This window comes from Trichechus manatus, unplaced genomic scaffold (genome assembly GCF_000243295.1).
Source record: "Trichechus manatus latirostris isolate Lorelei unplaced genomic scaffold, TriManLat1.0 scaffold00059, whole genome shotgun sequence".
Classification (NCBI taxonomy): domain Eukaryota; kingdom Metazoa; phylum Chordata; class Mammalia; order Sirenia; family Trichechidae; genus Trichechus; species Trichechus manatus.
Window position 1 is genome coordinate 11344599 of NW_004443995.1, and position 17433 is coordinate 11362031.

Here is a 17433-nt window from a genome sequence, read left to right on the forward strand (position 1 = left end):
ATAGCCTTTTATTTCACTGAGAAATAGTGCAAATAATAGCTGTCATTTATCGGATATAATTATCAACTTAAATTAATAGAAACAAATATGCATTTGAACATTTATTTTCTGATGACCAGAGGACTACCAAAATCAATCCATGATTTCTTGACCATGGCTAATGCCTCTATTATACAATTACGATCAAAAGCAACATTTTCAAATGCAGAGATTAAGAGCTTGGCTGCTAACCAAAAGGTCAGCAGTTCTAATCCACCAGCTGCTCTTTGGAAATGGTATGGGGCAGTTCTACGTTGTCCTGTAGGGTCACTATGAGTTAGGATCAATTTGACAGCAACTGGTTAAGCAAGAGATGAAAGAAAATGAACAGACCAAAAGAAAATGAACAGAATGATAAAATTTACCTGTAATATGGAAAGGCTGGTAAATAAGACTGAAATTCACTTCTGGAAATATCACAAGACATGCTCAGTATATGCATGGGTGCACTATGCCGGAACTGTTTTTACTTAATTTCATCATTTCCTCATATTATGTGTATATGCACATTATTTGCGGAAAATGTGGTATATGTATGTGTATAGATATAGCTATATATACGCTTATATATGTACACAACACATACATATATAATTTTTCAACTCAGGACAATTTATGGCCATTTTAAAAATAAGGAAGCTGAAACTTGAGAAAGAGTATAGATGATCAAAGTTATTCAGCTAAGAGGCTGAGGTTCGATCAAAGCCTAGGTCTTTCTAATACCCACCATAGCACAATATGACTTTTAAATAATCTCATTTTCACAAACATAGCAAAGTTTATATATGAAAATGAATGTTGTCCCAATCAAACCTTGAGAGGTCATGCAAGTTGATACCTCTAATCTGCCACTACATGTTTAAAATGAATTCCTTTGAAAATGCTTTCTGAGCTGGGGCATATTCTTTTGAATAGCCCCAGCACATCATTGTTTGAAAGATGAGTTTAATCTTTGGAAACAGCCAAAAAAAAATTAGAGTCACATTTAGAAAAGGGTAAATAATTTCTACAGGTAACTCTGTTTTTTGGACAAGATTCATTAAATTACTTATGAACGCTTTATAGCCATCTAGTATGAAGAGGTTTCCTAAGGAGGCATTCCAAAAATGCTATCAGCCATCTTCAAAGGTAGCCACTTGGAAGGAACTGCACTCCTTTGCATGCTAAGAATGCCTGGCGATTGAAAATGTGGATCTGGAGTACCGGGGGAAAAAAATCAGGGCTAGAATAAAGATTTGCTAGACATTTGCATGTAGGAATTAGGTCACATTGTAGTATATGAAATTGCCAATAGCCATTAGATGGAGGGGAGAAGGAGACCCAGGACAGAACTCTGGAAAGAGGCAACTTGGGTGGGCAGAAGCCTCAAAGTTAGTGAGTGTCTTAGTTATCTAGTGCTGCTGTAACAGAAATACCACAAGTGGATGACTTTAGCAAAGAGAAATTTATTTACTCACAGTCTAGTAGGCTAGAAGTCCAAATTCCGGTTGTCAGCTCCAGGGGAAGGCTTTCTCTCTCTGTTGGCTCTGGAGGAAGGTCCTTATCATCAATCTTCCCCTGGACTAGGAGCTTCTCCCCAAAAGAACCCCGGGTCCAAAGGTTGTGCTCTGCTCCCAGCTCTGCTTTCTTGGTGGTATGAGGTCCCCCTGTCTCTCTGCTCGCGTTTCTCTTTTATATCTCAAAATTGGCTCAAGACATTAGATTGGATCCTGCCTCATTAACATAACAGCCACCTCTCCCACCTCATTAACATCACAGAGGTAGGATTTACAACATATAGGAAAACCACATCAGATGACAAAATGGTGGACAATCAGACAATACTGGGAATCATGGCCTAGCCAAATTGATATATATATTTTGGGGAGACAAAATTCAATCCATGACAGTGAGAAATACGGGAAAAGTAGTGAGATAAGGAGAGTAACAGAGGAACCAAGACTGGATGAGAGTGCCAGATGCTCTTAGAGAGGAAGAACACATTTTGAGAAAGAGGGGTTGGTTAACAGCAGAGACTCCCAACCTGTGTGTTGGAACCTGGGCAATGGTGGGGGAGGGAGAAACAAGGAAGTAAAGCAAGGGGTCTGTGAATCTGTAAATAAACACACTAAGCATTTTCTGCAGTTCATATTCCAAAGATGTCTCCCACAATACGGATCACAATTTTTCAAATGTATGTAGATGCTTTGAAATCACCATTGTATTCACGAGGATATGACTCCAAATTCCTTTTGGCTGCCTTTGTTTTTTATTTGGTTGTTTTGTGTGTGTGTGCGTGTGTGGTTAGTATATATACATAAAGAAATTTGCCATGTCAACATTTTTTACATATATAGTTTAGTGGTTACATTAATTACTTCCATCATGTGCAGCCATCACCACTATCCATTTCCACTGTCCATTTTTCCATCACCTTTAACAGAAGCTGAGTACCTACTGATCAGTGACTTTTTCCTTCCCCTTCCTTCCCACCCCTGGTAACCACCAATAAAGTTTGGTCTCCATACATTTGCCTATTCTAGATATTTTAAGACCAAATTCACTCCTCAAACATTAGACTTGCTCTTGTGAATTTATTCCAATAAATGTACTCTAGGCTTCAAGCACTACATAGAATTCATGTTATCTATCGCTGTTAATCCCACGTATGTACTTATGTATTAAGGAAACCTGGTGGCTCAGTGATTAAGTACTCTCCTGCTAACTGAAAGTTCAGCAGTTCGAACCCACCAGCTGGTCCTCAGTAGAAAGATGTGGCAGTCTGCTTCTGTAAAGATTTACAGCTTTGGAAACCCTGTGGGGAAGTTCTGCTCTGTCCTACAGGGTTGCTATGAGTCAGACTCAACTCAATGGCAGTGAGTTTACTTATGTATTTACCTCTCCAAATTGGCAGTGAAACTCTAAGGGCAGGGACCATACTCCCCAGCAACTAGCACATTCTAGGACATTTGATAGGCTGTCAAAGGTTTCTTGATGTTATTGAAATATCCAGGAGGCAGGGATTTACAGCCATGGACTCCAACCATCCAAATGACTGGATGCTTTATCTGTCACGTGTACTGCCTAAGTGTTTCCCTTCTCAAATTTTCAACCATCCTTTTCATTCAGAAATATATGAATGCCTAGTATTTTCCAAACACTCTGCTAGAAATTGTGCCTTTCTAAGCATTTTGCCAGAATATATAACACTTGTGCATGTTACTTTAGTGACACCTGAGATTTCACTGGTGAGAAACAAACTAGCATTAACATTTGATAAACATTTTTAAGTTTAAAAAAAATAATAACAGCTTTATTGAGATATTATTCACAGACCATAAAATTCATCCATTTAGAGTATACAATTCAGTATGTTTTAGTATATTAAGGGGCCCTGGTGGCACAATGGTTAAGAGTTCAGCTGCTAACCAAAAGCTCAGCGGTTCAAATCCACCAGCCAATCCTTGGAAACCCTATGGAGCAGTTCTACTTTGTCCTACAGGGTCTCTGTGAGTGGGAATCGACTTGACAGCAATGGGTTTGGTTTTGATTTGATTTTAATACATTCACAGACTTGTGCAACCATCACCATTATTTAACTTTAGAACATTTTCATCACTCCAAAAAGAAACCTATACCTATTAGCAGTCACTCTCTATTCTCCCTCTCTCCCCAGCCCCTGGCAATCATTAATCTACTATTTGTCTCTATGGATTTGCCTATTCTGGACATTTCATGTAAATGGAATCAAATAATACATGATCTTTCGTGACTGACTTCTCTCACTTAGCATATTCATTTCACTTAATGGATAGACTACATTTTATTTATCCATTCCTCAGTTAATAGACATTTGGATTGTTTCCATTTGATGGATAATATAATTAATGTTGCTATGAACATTCGTGTACAAGTTTTCGTGAGGATATATGTTTTCAGTTTCCTAGGGTATATACCAACAAGTGGAATTATTGGGTCATATGGTAACTACATAAAAGTTTTTGAGGTGCTGCTAAATTATTTTCCAAAGCAACTGCATGGTTTTGCATTCCCACCAGCAATGCATGAGGGCTTAAAGGTTTGTTTAAGTTTTGACTCACTGTATACTCCCACAAAGACAAGTCATATATCTATTAAATTAATATTTGTTCTTTAAATCTCATTATCCTAATAATCATCTTGCATTTTCTAAAGCAAAAACACAAAATATCTTCTTTTCACTGTGATATTAAGTGGAATGATACTCCAGTGGTTTTCTATTTTATTTATTGTAGCCAAGGAGAAATGAAGGAAGCAATTAAATATTTGAAAAAAGTTCTGAAAATTGCAAGAAACAATTTTCAAAACCTAGATATTGTGAGAGCAAGTACAATGCTTGGAGACATTTACAATGAAAAGGTAAGTAAATTTGCAAAGTTTTAAAATTCTATTCCCATTTGTTCCTCACCTTCCCACAGGATGTTCTCCCAAAAGCCCCAGAGTCCCTCTCCGGGATTGCAGGATGTAGTAGATGCACAAGGCAATGAGAAGAAGTACTTCTTTCCTGCCCTTATTCTTGGACCTGAGTAACATCTCGGGCACAGACACCACAAACTGCTAACTTATTAATACCTTCTAAGTGATTTTGGATTTGGGGAACAAGGAAAACATTTAAATTCAATAGAACTTCATTATAACAGTTGGCTCTTATCTGCTTACACTCGCATTCATCTTCCTCACTTTAAATTCTTGTTTTATTAGTCCAGCTGTGATAACTCCTCTAGGTCCCTCAGGAGAGAAAAGGACAATTCCAAGAGTAAGTCTTAAGAAAAATATGCAACTTTAGCAACAGATTAGTTATGTGGAAAAAGAGAGAGGAAAAAAAATCTAAAGAAAATGTCTCACTCAAGAAATCATTATTTAGTGAAATGTGTTCATCTAGTGGACTTTTGATTTATTTTCTCCTGATTTTTATCTATGATAACCACATTCTCCATTAGAAGTACTTCATATGAAACAGGCTTGTTTTTCTAATTATCATTGATGTTTCAATCACGAATAGGCGCTATCACTTCTTGAGGGTGATTATATTCTCAGACTGTTTATACACACAGTCTTAGTTTTTTTTGAGATGCTGTGTATGTTGTGATTAAAAGCACAACTCTGATACCAGGCTGTTTGGGTTAAAACCCAGCTATTTCACTGACAAGATCTGTGACGTGGAACAAGTTACTTTACTTCTCGGTGTCTCAATGTTCTTGCCTCATAAGGTTGTAATGAGGATTGAATTAAGATATATAAAGTACTTAGAATGGTGTCTGATGGGAAGTAAGTGATATATTGTTGCTGTTGTTGTGGCCATTGAATGGGTTCTGACTCATTGCGACCCCATGTGCTATAGAAGGCTGAGCTATTATCATTCTCTTTTCCAGAAGGTCGGAGAGTTTAAGCAACTTACTCCAGGTCTCAGAGCTTCTAGGTGACAGTGATATTCAAACCCATACCCATAACCACTACATCATGCTACTCTTTGCCGTAAAATTAATTTTGATGATTTCAGAATTATTTAGGTTTTTATTAAGGAAAATGAGTTTGAAATTAATTTGAATGAATGAAACGAATAATTCTCTAGTTCCTGCTATGGGAAGGTGTTTTCAAACAGGGTACCTCATTCCTTTCTTTCTTATTCCTCTCTCTTTGCTCACTCTCTCACATTGGCCTCCCTCTCCCCTAATCTTGAAACTCACCATCTTTAAACCCTCTCTTCTCCCGACCCTGTCACCCTCTTTCTTCTCTCCTTCTCCCTTACCCTCTGTCTGGCTCCCTTGTCTCCTCTCCTTTCTTCCAGGCTGCTCTCTCACCCTCACGTGGCCTCTCCCTCTCCTCCTGGCGTCTCACTTTGTGTCCCCTCTTTTCTTGTGCCTTCTCCTTCTAACTGTTGCCACAGTTTCACCCAAGTCTTTCCTTCTGCTGCCCCCCATCTCTGTGACACTGCTCTCTGCCTCCATTGACATCTCTGTCATTGATTTCTGTTTGCTTTTGTTTACTTTTTCAGGATGCTGCAAAGAAAAAAAAAAAAAAAGATGAAGTCCATACCTTCTTGAGACTTATAGTCTAGTGGGGGAACTTATCCTATAGTGGCAGAATTAACATTCCTAATAAAAACATTTACTCTTATGTTTAAAAGGATTAATCTTCAAACAGAAGTGCAAAAAGCACAAATTGTTACATTCTACCACCAAACAATACCTCAAGCTCAGTCTTATACGATAATATGAATATCGAGTATCAGCCTATGCTTTCCTAATTACAGAAATCATAAGAAAAGTAAAACAATGAATCTTTCCGAGGAATAATATTTTTATGCTTACATTTTCTTAACATTTTTACCAAGAGTTTGTATCTCATCAATATGCATTTTGTTCCCTGATTTTTAATTCTTAAAGAAAAGTTTAACATCAAAAGGTTAGAGACATGAAATAATATCCAAAAGCTGTGTCAACTTTCAGAAGGTAATTTTCATCAGTTTACCCCTATTCTGGTATAAAATTTGGAGAATCCAAGTGTATTTGTGCTATCTCTAATGACAGCCTTCAAATATACAAGTTGATTAATGTACTTTAGGGATTCTTTGTATTTTAATATAATAAATGATCTCTGATAAATTGTATAGTAATAAGGTCCCTGGGTGGTGCAAAAAGTTAAGCATTTGACTATACCTAAAGGTTGGCAGTTCGAACCCACCTGAGAGCACCTCAGAAGACAGATCTGGTGATCTTCCAAAAGTCACAGCCTTGAAAACTCTATGGAGCAATTATACGCTGCGTACACAGGGTTGCCGTGAGTGAGAATCGACTAGATTCTCTCTCAACATTAAATAGATAATATTATGATAGGATTTTTATAGCATCATAAACCTCTGAAAAATATTTGATTTGTTACTAAAATTGTTAGTTACATTCCATTTTTTGCATATTACTATAATTCTCTTTAGATACTCCCTTAAGTAAAAAAATCCACATCCCAAACAGACTCTGAGTTGTTAAGTAGTTACTAAGAGTATAATCTGAAAAGGGATTAGACATGACAAAGTAGATTTATTAAAACTAGGTGATAGTTATTTTTTTCTTTCTCATTTTTTTCGAGAAAAGGTGAGAACCCTGTGATGTCTTGAATTTCCTTCTGGTTCCGAAAAGCTATTTCCTAGGAAAATGTTGACAATGAATTATTTCATGTCTCTACTTTTTACGGCTGCCTAGTGTCTGTCACTTTGTCATACTGGGGGGGCTTGTGTGTTACTGCGATGGTGGAATCTATGCCACTGGTATTCAGATACTAGCAGGGTCACCCACAGCAGACAGGTTTCAGCTGGGCTTCCAGACTAAGACAGACTAGGAAGAAGGACCTGGCAGTCTACTTCTGAAAATAATTAGCCAGTGAAAACTTCATGAATAGCAGCAGAACATTTTCTGATATAGTGCTGGAAGATGAGCCCCCAGGTTGGAAGGCACTCAAAAGATGACTGTGGAAGAGCTGCCTCCTCAAAGCAGAGTCAACCTTAATGATGTGGGTGGAGTCAAGCTTTCAGGGCCTTCATTTGCTGATGTGGCACACCTCAAAATGAGAAGAAACAGCTGCAAACATCCATTAATAATTGGAATGTGGAATATATCAAGTATGAATCTAGAAAATTGGAAATCATCCAAAATGAAATGGAACGCATAAACATTGATATCCTAGGCATTAGTGAGCTGAAATGGACTGGTATTGGCCATTTTCAATCAGACAATCATATGGTCTACTATGCTGGGAATGACAACTTGAAGAGGATTGACGTTGCGTTCATCGTCAAAAAGAACAAGATCTATCTTGAAGTATAATACTGTCAGTGGTAGGATAATATCCATACACCTACAAGCGAGACCAGTTAATATGACTATTATTCAAATTTACTCACCAACAACTAAGGCCAAAGATGAAGAAATTAAAGATTTTTACCAGCTTCTGCAGTCTGAAATTGATTAAACACGCAATCAGGATGCATTGATAATTACTGGTGATTGGAATGCAGAAGTTGGAAACAAAGAAGAAGGATTGGTAGTTGGAAAATATGGCCTTGGTGATATAAATGATGCCAGAGATCGCATGATAGAATTTTGCAAGACCAACAACTTCTTCGTTACAAATATCTGTTTTCACCAACATAAACAGTGACTATACACACGGACCTTGCCAGATGGAATACACAGGAATCAAATCAACTACATCTGTGGAAAGAGACGATGGGAAAGCTCAATATCATCCGTCAGAACAAGGCCAGGTGCCGACTGCGGAACAGACCATCAATTGCTCATATGCAAATTCAAGCTGAAACTGAAGAAAATTAGAGCAAGTCCACGAGAGCCAAAGTACAACCTTGAGTATATCCCACCTGAATTTAGAAACCATCTAGAATAGATTTGACGTGTTGAACACTAATGACCAAAGACCAGACGAGTTGAGGGATGACATCAAGGACATCATATATGAAGAAACAGGAGGTCATTAAAAAGACAGGAAAGAAAGAAAAGACCAAAATGGATGTCAGAAGAGACTATGAAACTTGCTCTTGAACGTTGAGTAGCTAAAGCAAAAGGAAGAAATGATGAAGCAAAAGAACTGAACAGAAGATTTCAAAAGACAGCTCCAGAAGACAAAGTAAAGTATTATAATGACATGGGCAAAGAGCTGGATATAGAAAACCAAAAGGGAAGAACACACTCAGCATTTCTCAAGCTGAACTGAGGAAAAAATTCAAGCCTCGAGTTGCAATAGTGAAGGATTCTGTGGGGAAAATATTAAACAACACAGAAGCATCAAAAGAAGATGGAAGGAATACACAGAGTCATTATACCAAAAAGAATTGGTCGATGTTCAACCATTTCAAGAGGTAGCATATGATCAGGAACTGATGGTACTGAAGGAAGCAGTCCAAGCAGCACTAAAGGCATTGGAGAAAAACAAGGCTCTGGAAATTGACAGAATACCAATTAAGATGTTTCAACAAATGGATGCAGCACTGGAAGTACTTGTCTATGCCAAGAAATTTGGAAGACAGCTACCTGGCCAACCAAACTGGAAGAGATCCATATTTGTGCCTATTCCCAAGAAAGGTGATCCAACCAAATGTGGAGATTATCAAACAATATCATTAATATCCCACACAAGTAAAATTTTGCTGAAGATCATTCAAAAGCAGCTTCAGTAGTGTATCAACAGGGAACTGCCAGAAATTCATGCCGGATTCAGAAGAGGTCGTGGAACCAGCGATATCATTGCTGATGTTGGATGGATCTTGGCTGAAAGCAGAGAATACCAGAAAGATGTTTACCTGTGTTTTATTGACTATATAAAGGCATTCGACTGTGTGGATCATAACAAATTATGGATAATATTGTGAAGAATGGGAATTCCAGAACATTTAATTGTGCCCATGAGGAACCTGTAGATAGATCAAGAGGCAGTTGTGCAAACAGAACAAGGGGATACTGCATGGTTTAAAGTCAGGAAAGGTGTGTGTTAGTTGTATCTTTTCACTATACCTATTCAATCTGTATGCTGAGCGAATAATTTGAGAAGCTGGACTATCTGAAGAAGAACAGGGCATCAGGATTGGAGGGAGACTCATTAACAATCTTTGATATGCAGATGACACAACCTTGCTTGCTGAAAGTGAAGCAGACTTCAAGCACTTACTGAGGAAGATCAAAGACTACAGCCTTCAGTATGGATTACACCTCAACATAAAACCAAAATCCTCATAACTGGACCAATAAGCAATATCATAATAAATGGAGAAAAGATTGAAGTTGTCAAGGATTTCATTTTACTTGGATCCACAATCACCACCCATGGAAGCAGCAGTCAAGAAATCAAAAGATGCGTTGCACTGGGAACATCTGCTGCAAAAGACCTCTTTAAAGTGTTGAAAAGCAAAGATGTCACCCTGAAGACTAAGGTGCGCCTGACCCAAGCCATGGTATTTGTAATTGCATCATATGCGTAGGAAAGCTGGAAAATGAATAAGGAAGACTGAAGAAGAATTAACCCCTTTGAACTGTGATGTTAGCAAAAAGTATTGAATATACCATGGACTGCCAAAATAACAAACAAATCTGTCTTGGAAGAAGTACAGCCAGAATGTTTCTTAGAAGCAAGGGTGGTGAAACTACGTCTTACATACTTTGGACGTGTTGTCAGGAGGGATCAGTCCCTGGAGAAGGACATCATGCTGGATAAAGTAGAGGGTCTGCGAAAAAGAGGATGACCCTTAAGGAGATGGATTGACACAGTGGCTGCAGCAATGGGCTCAAGTATAACAATGATTATGAGCATGATGCAGGATCAACCACTGTTTCGTTCTGTGGTACATAGGGTCATTATGAGTCGGAACCAACTGGATGGCACCTAACAACAAAAACAACTTTTTATGAATGTTTCCTAGTTGTATTAAATGCTTTCATTCCACTTGTACAGCTAAAGAATTTCTCAAGCTATTTGCACCAAATGCTATTTATTAAACTTTGTCTGTAAAGGAACCTGTAGCCAAGTAAAGAGGACTTTCCCTGAAGTTAGTGCCCAACTGACTTTGAATCTGAGCTCAGTAACTTATTAATGATGACCTTGGGCAAGTTAATTTTATGATTCTTAGTTTCCTTATCTTTCAAGACACACTGAAGAGTAGTTATATAAGGATTTTTCAAAATACATATGGTACTTAGGAGAGTTCCTGGCACATGTTGGGAACATAATAACGCTTAGCTTCTTAATATCTCAAGATCAGATCTCTCAACTCCAAACCCATATCCCACTGCCTACTTGACATCTTTACTTAGATCACTTCAGATATCACTCATCATCTTTCCTCTAAATTCCATTCCTCTAACAACTTACTGTCCAACCATGATAGAATATTATTCTGGAATTTTCTGAATGGCCTTCCCTTCTCAATCTGTGAACTCTCCTCATCTGATCTAAGCCCACGACTTTATATACCATCCGTATGCCGATGAGTCTCAAATTTGTATCTCCAGCCCTGACCTCTCCTTGCAACTCCAGACTTCTAAAGCCTACTGCCTACTTGGCATCTTCACCTGTATGTCTAATGTTGTTGTTACTAGTTAACGTTGACTCAGCGCTGACTCTGAAACATGGCATGGTCCTGCACCATCTTCATGATCTTTGATATGTTTGAGCCCATTGCTGTGGCTATTGCGTCAATCCACTTCAGTGAGGAGTTCCCTCATTTTCAGTGACCTTCTACTTTACCAAACATATCCTTTTCTAGGGGTTGGTCTTTCCTCACTAAGAATAGTATTCTATCAGTTTTCGAATTCCAAACTTTTATTTCATTTTGTACAATTTTTGAGCATTTTGATGTTGCCCTTAATCCTTAAAAGCAAATCTAATATTGCTCTTCAGCCTGTCAAAGCCCTCTACAAACTGCCCTCTTCGGCCCTCATATTACTTATGCAATGTATTATAAGTGTATTCTTAATCATTGTTGTTACTGTCGTCTGTTGTTTTGTGCCGTCGAGTTGGTTCTGACTCATAGCAACCCTTTATGACAGAGTACAACTGCCCCATAGGGTTTCTTAGGCTATAATCTTTATGGGAGCAGACCACCAGGTCTTTTCTCCTTTGGAGCAACTGGTGGGTTTAAACTGCTGACTTTTCTGTTAGCAGCTGAGTGCTTAACCCTTGTGCCACCAGGGCTCCAATTCTCAATGATAATAAAATAAAATTAATATAAGATCAAAAGAATAATACAGAGCTATCTTTGGAAAAATACTGGAGTTACTGTTTTCCATAATTATTATAGTGTTGTTATAATTTTTTTTAAAGCCAGTTGTCGTCCATTCCGACTCATGGAAAACCCATGTATGTCAGAGTAGAACTGTACTCCATAGGGTTTCCAATGGCTGATTTGTTGGTAGATCACCAGGCCTTTCTTCTGAGGCTTCTCTGAGTAGACTCAAACCACCAACCTTTCAGTGAGCAGCCAAACGTGTTAACCATTTGCACCATTCAGGGCCACTCCTATAATAATTAAAGTTAGCTCATTTTTAAAATCTCTTTAACCCTAACTAGTTTACCTTTGACTAATATAATCACAGAAGTGAGCCACCCACCCCGCCCTCCTGATGTCATCTTCTGAGGGACTGCCAATTGAAAACATATGATTAAGATTAATGTGTTAACTGATCAAATGACTATGTTTGAAAAAAAGAACTAGGCACAGGTCCTTTATGAGATTTCTTGTTCTTTAGTTAGATCAGAGAACAGTCACATAGTTAAGAGGATGATAGTTTCAACACTAAAATAGAAGGAATAATGGGTAGGTAATGGTTCTTTCTCAATGCTGAGAAAAATGCCTGTATATTTTGAACTTTATCATTGGATAGAGTGATATTTTAGACACTAGTAAGTGTCTAGTAAGGATCAGAATGATGCGTAAAAATTCCATGTTAAAATGTAACAATGTGAGCTTTGTTTCAAAGTCTATGATGTCATCAAGGTTCTGTTCTGGAATTACCTACTAAATGTTTATCAGTGATATTTGTAATATTAAATGAATTGTGTCTTCCAGTAAAATACATCTATGAAGTGTATAAATTCACTTGTATATTCTCAAATTCATATTTAAGATTGTCAGAATTAATTAGTGGAATCTTCTGAATTTTATACTAGAATAGGAATTAACTGCTTACTGAAATACACTGTTGAAGACTGGACAGAACCTTTTGAGAAGGGATTAAATTTAGATATTAAACTCTAGGAATTAAAAATCTGGAGACACGACACACATTAGTAAAATCTCATTCCAAAACGGTATGTATACAAAATACTGACATCTGAGAAGAGTTAATGTTGTATTTTCTTAATAGATTTTTTGAACTAGAGAAAAGTAAGTCAACGTTGGTTTTATGTGTGGGTCTACAGACTGAATACTAGGTACAATTTGACGGCAGGGAAGAATAATTATCTAGTTATAATGCTCTTATTTTGAAAAAAAAAGAAAAGCAATGTCAAATAAGAGCTAATCTAGGTTTTGGAGTCCCTAGGTGGTACAAATGGTTAACATACTCAACTGCTAAAGAAAGGTTGGAGGTTTGAGTCCACCCAGAGGCACCTCAGAAGAAAAGCCTGTGATTTGCTTCTGAAAAATCAGCCATGAAAACCCTGTGGAGTAGTTCCACTCTGACACACATGGGCTCGCCATGAATCAGAATTGACTCAATCACAACTATTGTTAAGTGGTAATCTATATTTTAGGCATATCAACACTGCCATTAATAGTAGATTGGCCCACTTGGCTATAAATTCAGTTCACTACTGAATCCCTGACACATAGTGGTTACTCAGTGAATGAATGAACATAAATTAATGAGTTAATTCTAATATATTTTTTTAAAGAATTCTGGAAGTTAAAATATATGTCTGTTTATTTATGGCCTCTAATTTTCCTAGTTAAGACTCTTACCTAAAACAATAAAGAGCCTGAAGCTCAGAAGTGTAAACAGAACAATAATTAATTAAATATTTATACTTCTCTGTTTCTAAAAATAGTGAAGTTTGGTCTAATTATATGTTTTCATATATTTTTTCTTATATCTTCGATGTCTTACAGAACAAATCCAATTGGTAATTCAGCCAATCTATAATTTTAACTAATTTTTAATATTTTCAATATTCTTGTTTTTTCTCACATACTTTAGTTAATCGACATACAAATATCTTTGATACAGTTTTATTTTTCCTAATTGAGTAATCTTATATATATTCTATGTTTTCTACTGTGAAATAATGGAAAGAAATGTTCCCCTCACAAACAAAAATGATTACTGATACAATATAGAGGGACTGTGTCTAAATTAGCTAATTTAATTGTCTAGAATGAACCATTTGAATAAACTGTCCCTGCAGGCATACGATGCAGGTACAGTTATAAGTGCTGCTCATGTGTGATACATAACTGTCACATAAGCCCTGTTTCTCCCCCTCCTCACCTTGCTAGCAACTTCTTTATTCAGTCGGCTTGAGCCCAAAGCGTAGTGAGTCAGTGGAGAAAGGGAATTTTGTTCCCTAGAGCCTTTGCAAGTATAGCTCAATCCTAGAAATAATATCCTCCTTTAAGGAAGTTTTTGATAAGGATTTTTTTGAATATTTAGGGGTAGCGTAACCTCAATTTCCTTATTTGTAAAATAAAAATAATACTTTCTCCATAGGGTGACTAGTGACCAGTGAAGGTTAAATATATCTTATATATATATGTCACATAGCACTGGCCCTAAAGCTTAGTAAGAGCTAGGTAAACACCACTATTTATTTGTGAACAAACCTTTGAAGAGGTGAGGATGACGCAAAAATTTTTAAATAAATAAAAAATCATAATTTTGCAACTTGAAATGTTGCAAAGGACTTAGAAGTGGGATTTTAAAAAAAACGTTACTATCGAGTCGATTCTAACTCATGGCGACCCTGTAGGACAGAGTAGAACTGCCCCATAGGGCTTCCAAGGCTGTAATCTTTAGGAAGGAGACTACCACATCTTCCTCCTTCGGAGCTGCTGGTGATTTCAACTGCTGACTGTTCAGGTAGCAGCCAAGCACTTAACCCCTGCACCACCAGGGCTCTTCAGAGGCGGGATAGACAATGAAATCATCCTTTGATTTGTACCAGTACTATCAAGCCCATATTTTAAAGAATGCACCGATACCTCAGTATTCTGAGTCAAGAATGACATTTGCACGTGGGAAAGCAAGGGCAGTAGCCTGAACCAGCAGATTAATTCATTTATTTCCAATGAGCACTGATTACAGTGGTTGGCTAAAAAATGGCCTCTTGCTGTTTCCATGACTAAAAATGAAAGCTGGTTAAAAATATTTCATTAGGTAAATTTAGTGCTGTGAGTCAGAAAATTCCCTCCAAATCAAAGTAAATTGGTTCAGTCTTTCCCAAACTTCTTTTCACTACCATGTATTAGACTGAAGTATATGAAACTGCCAATATTTGACCATGTTTTATCCAAAAAACTCAAGTTTCATATGATTCCACCTGTTAGATACAGCTTTCTTGCTAAATTAGCTTCAAGATACTCCATAGCGAGTAATCATGACTCTTTAAAAGAACCTTATTCTAATAGAGAGCTTGCTTGCCCTCACTTTCTTCTTGAAGATGAACTCTGATGACTGTTGAAAGATCAGTGTGGGATATACCAGGGAGGAGTGGGTGGCTATGAGAAATGGCAAAATAAACATTAAAAAAAATTATTATTTCTATTATATTTTTAGGGATACTATAGCAAAGCTTCTGAATACTTCCAGCAAGCTTTTGACACAACAAGAGAGCTAATGAACATGCCTCTGATGAACGAAACAAAAGTTCATTACGGGATAGCGAAAGCGCACCAGCTGATGTTGACAATTAACAACTGTATAGAAACTGCAGACATCACCAGCCTTGACCACCTGCTGTCGTGGAAGGAGAGTCGAAGTGACATTGCCCCTGACCTGATTATTGGTAAGGCACTTTATTTGAGGCACACTTTAGTTTTCGTATCATTCTTAGTGGTTGAGTCATTTTCTTGTAAACATTTATTCAACCATTGGTGATTTTAACTTTATTGGTCATTTTAATTTTATTTATTTATTACTACACGAAGATTGAATGTACTTTTTGCATTATACACTCAATGTTTAAGGAAAGCATGAAATAGTGGCAATGATTTGTTCAATTTGCTAAATCACAATCATACTTTTTTTTTCAGGTATCTTAAATAATCAACAGTATGTACTGAACAGTTGTAAAGAATGCGAAATAAGTTCTTTTTTAAGCGTTCAGTGTCATACCTTACTGACAAGAGCAAGTGTTGATAGATGCTAGATTATATTATACGCTTACTTTTCTGATAGTAGTTCATTTTATAATTAGTTTTTGCCTAATTTGGGTCTGAGTATTAATTTAGAAAAATATTTGGTAGTAATTCTCTAATTCTACTTTTTCCTACATGTGTTTCCTTGTGAAAAATTAGAGTCAAAATGGTCAATTAATAACTAAAGAGGAGGCCAACAAACACATGAAAACATGCTCTCGATCATTAGCCATGAGAGAGATGCACATCAAATCTACAATGAGATACCATCTCACCCTTGCAAAAATGGCAATGATAAAAAAAATGCTGGTGAGGTTGTGAGGAGATTGGAACTCTTATACACTGCTGGTGGGATTGAGAAAAGGTACAACCACTATGGAAAATGGTATGGTGCCTCCTCAAAAAGATAGAAATAGAAATACCTTATGATCCAGCAATCCCACTCCTAGGTATATATCCTAGAGATAGGAGCAGTGACACAAATAGACATGTGCACACCTGTGTTCATTGCAACATTCTTCACAATAGCAAAAAGATGGAAACAAGTGCCCATCAATGGATTAATGGATGAACAAACTGTGGTACATACATACAGTGGAATACTTCACAACTATAAAGAATAATGATAAGTCTGCGAAACATCTTGTAACATGGATGAATCTGGAGGACATTATGCTGAGTGAAATAAGTCAATCACAAAAGGAGAAATATTGTATGGTCTCAGTTTTATAAAAAGTCAAGAGTAAGTATTCACACAGAAAGCAACGTTCTTTGATGGTTACCAGGGATGGGAGAGGAAGGGAGAGGGAATCACTTTCTAGATAGTAGCCACTTGTTATCTTTGGTGATGGGAAAGGCAATACTCAATATGGGTGAAGTCTGCACAACTTGACCAACATAAATGAAGACAACAAGAAGTACACAAGAATCAGGGATAATTTTGGTAAATGCTATGACATAAAATTTTGCAACAACAGTAATAGCATCCAAAAAATGTGTGTGCTTACATTGGTAGATATGTATGTATATATGTATCTGTAGGCATATGTATATATGTGTTTGTGTGTGTTGCATTTATGTTCATATATATAATAAAACACATAGGTGGCAGAGTTATGAATACTTTCTAGACATATCCAAACACCTCACAGGATTGGGTTACTGGGTTGAAGGGCTTAGGACCATAGTCTCGTGGGACAACTCGGTCAATTGGCATAATACAGATCATAAAGATAATGTTGTCCATCCTAGCTAGGTGAGTGGTGTCTGGGATCTTAAAAGCTTACAAGCGGCCATCTAAGATACAACTATTGGTCTGTACTCATCAGAAACAAAAGAGAATGAAGGAAACCAGAGATTCAAAGAAGAAACTAGTCCACAGGACTAATAGCCCACATGAACCATGGCCTCATCTAGCCTGAGACCAGAAGAACTAGATGGTACTGAGCTACTGCTACTGACTACTCTGCCCAGGGACACAATAGAAGGTCCCGGAAAGAATGAGAGAAAAATGTAGAACAAAA

General features: G+C 37.2%; 1 protein-coding gene across 3 annotated transcripts in view; it reads left to right on the forward strand.

The window, feature by feature from the left end:
- Window positions 1-17433, forward strand: part of TTC29 (tetratricopeptide repeat domain 29) — a 183415-nt gene that overhangs the window by 139364 nt on the left and 26618 nt on the right. For 2 of the 3 annotated variants that reach the window (XM_023733572.1, XM_023733570.1), the window contains 3 exons: window positions 4293-4416; window positions 15330-15558; window positions 15806-16135. In XM_023733572.1, coding sequence (XP_023589340.1) covers window positions 4293-4416; window positions 15330-15558; window positions 15806-15921 — 469 coding nt within the window. In that variant the 3' untranslated portion in view covers window positions 15922-16135. Of the gene's footprint in view, window positions 1-4292; window positions 4417-15329; window positions 15559-15805; window positions 16136-17433 lie in introns of those variants that run through there. The other variant, XM_023733573.1, reaches the window with a different exon arrangement.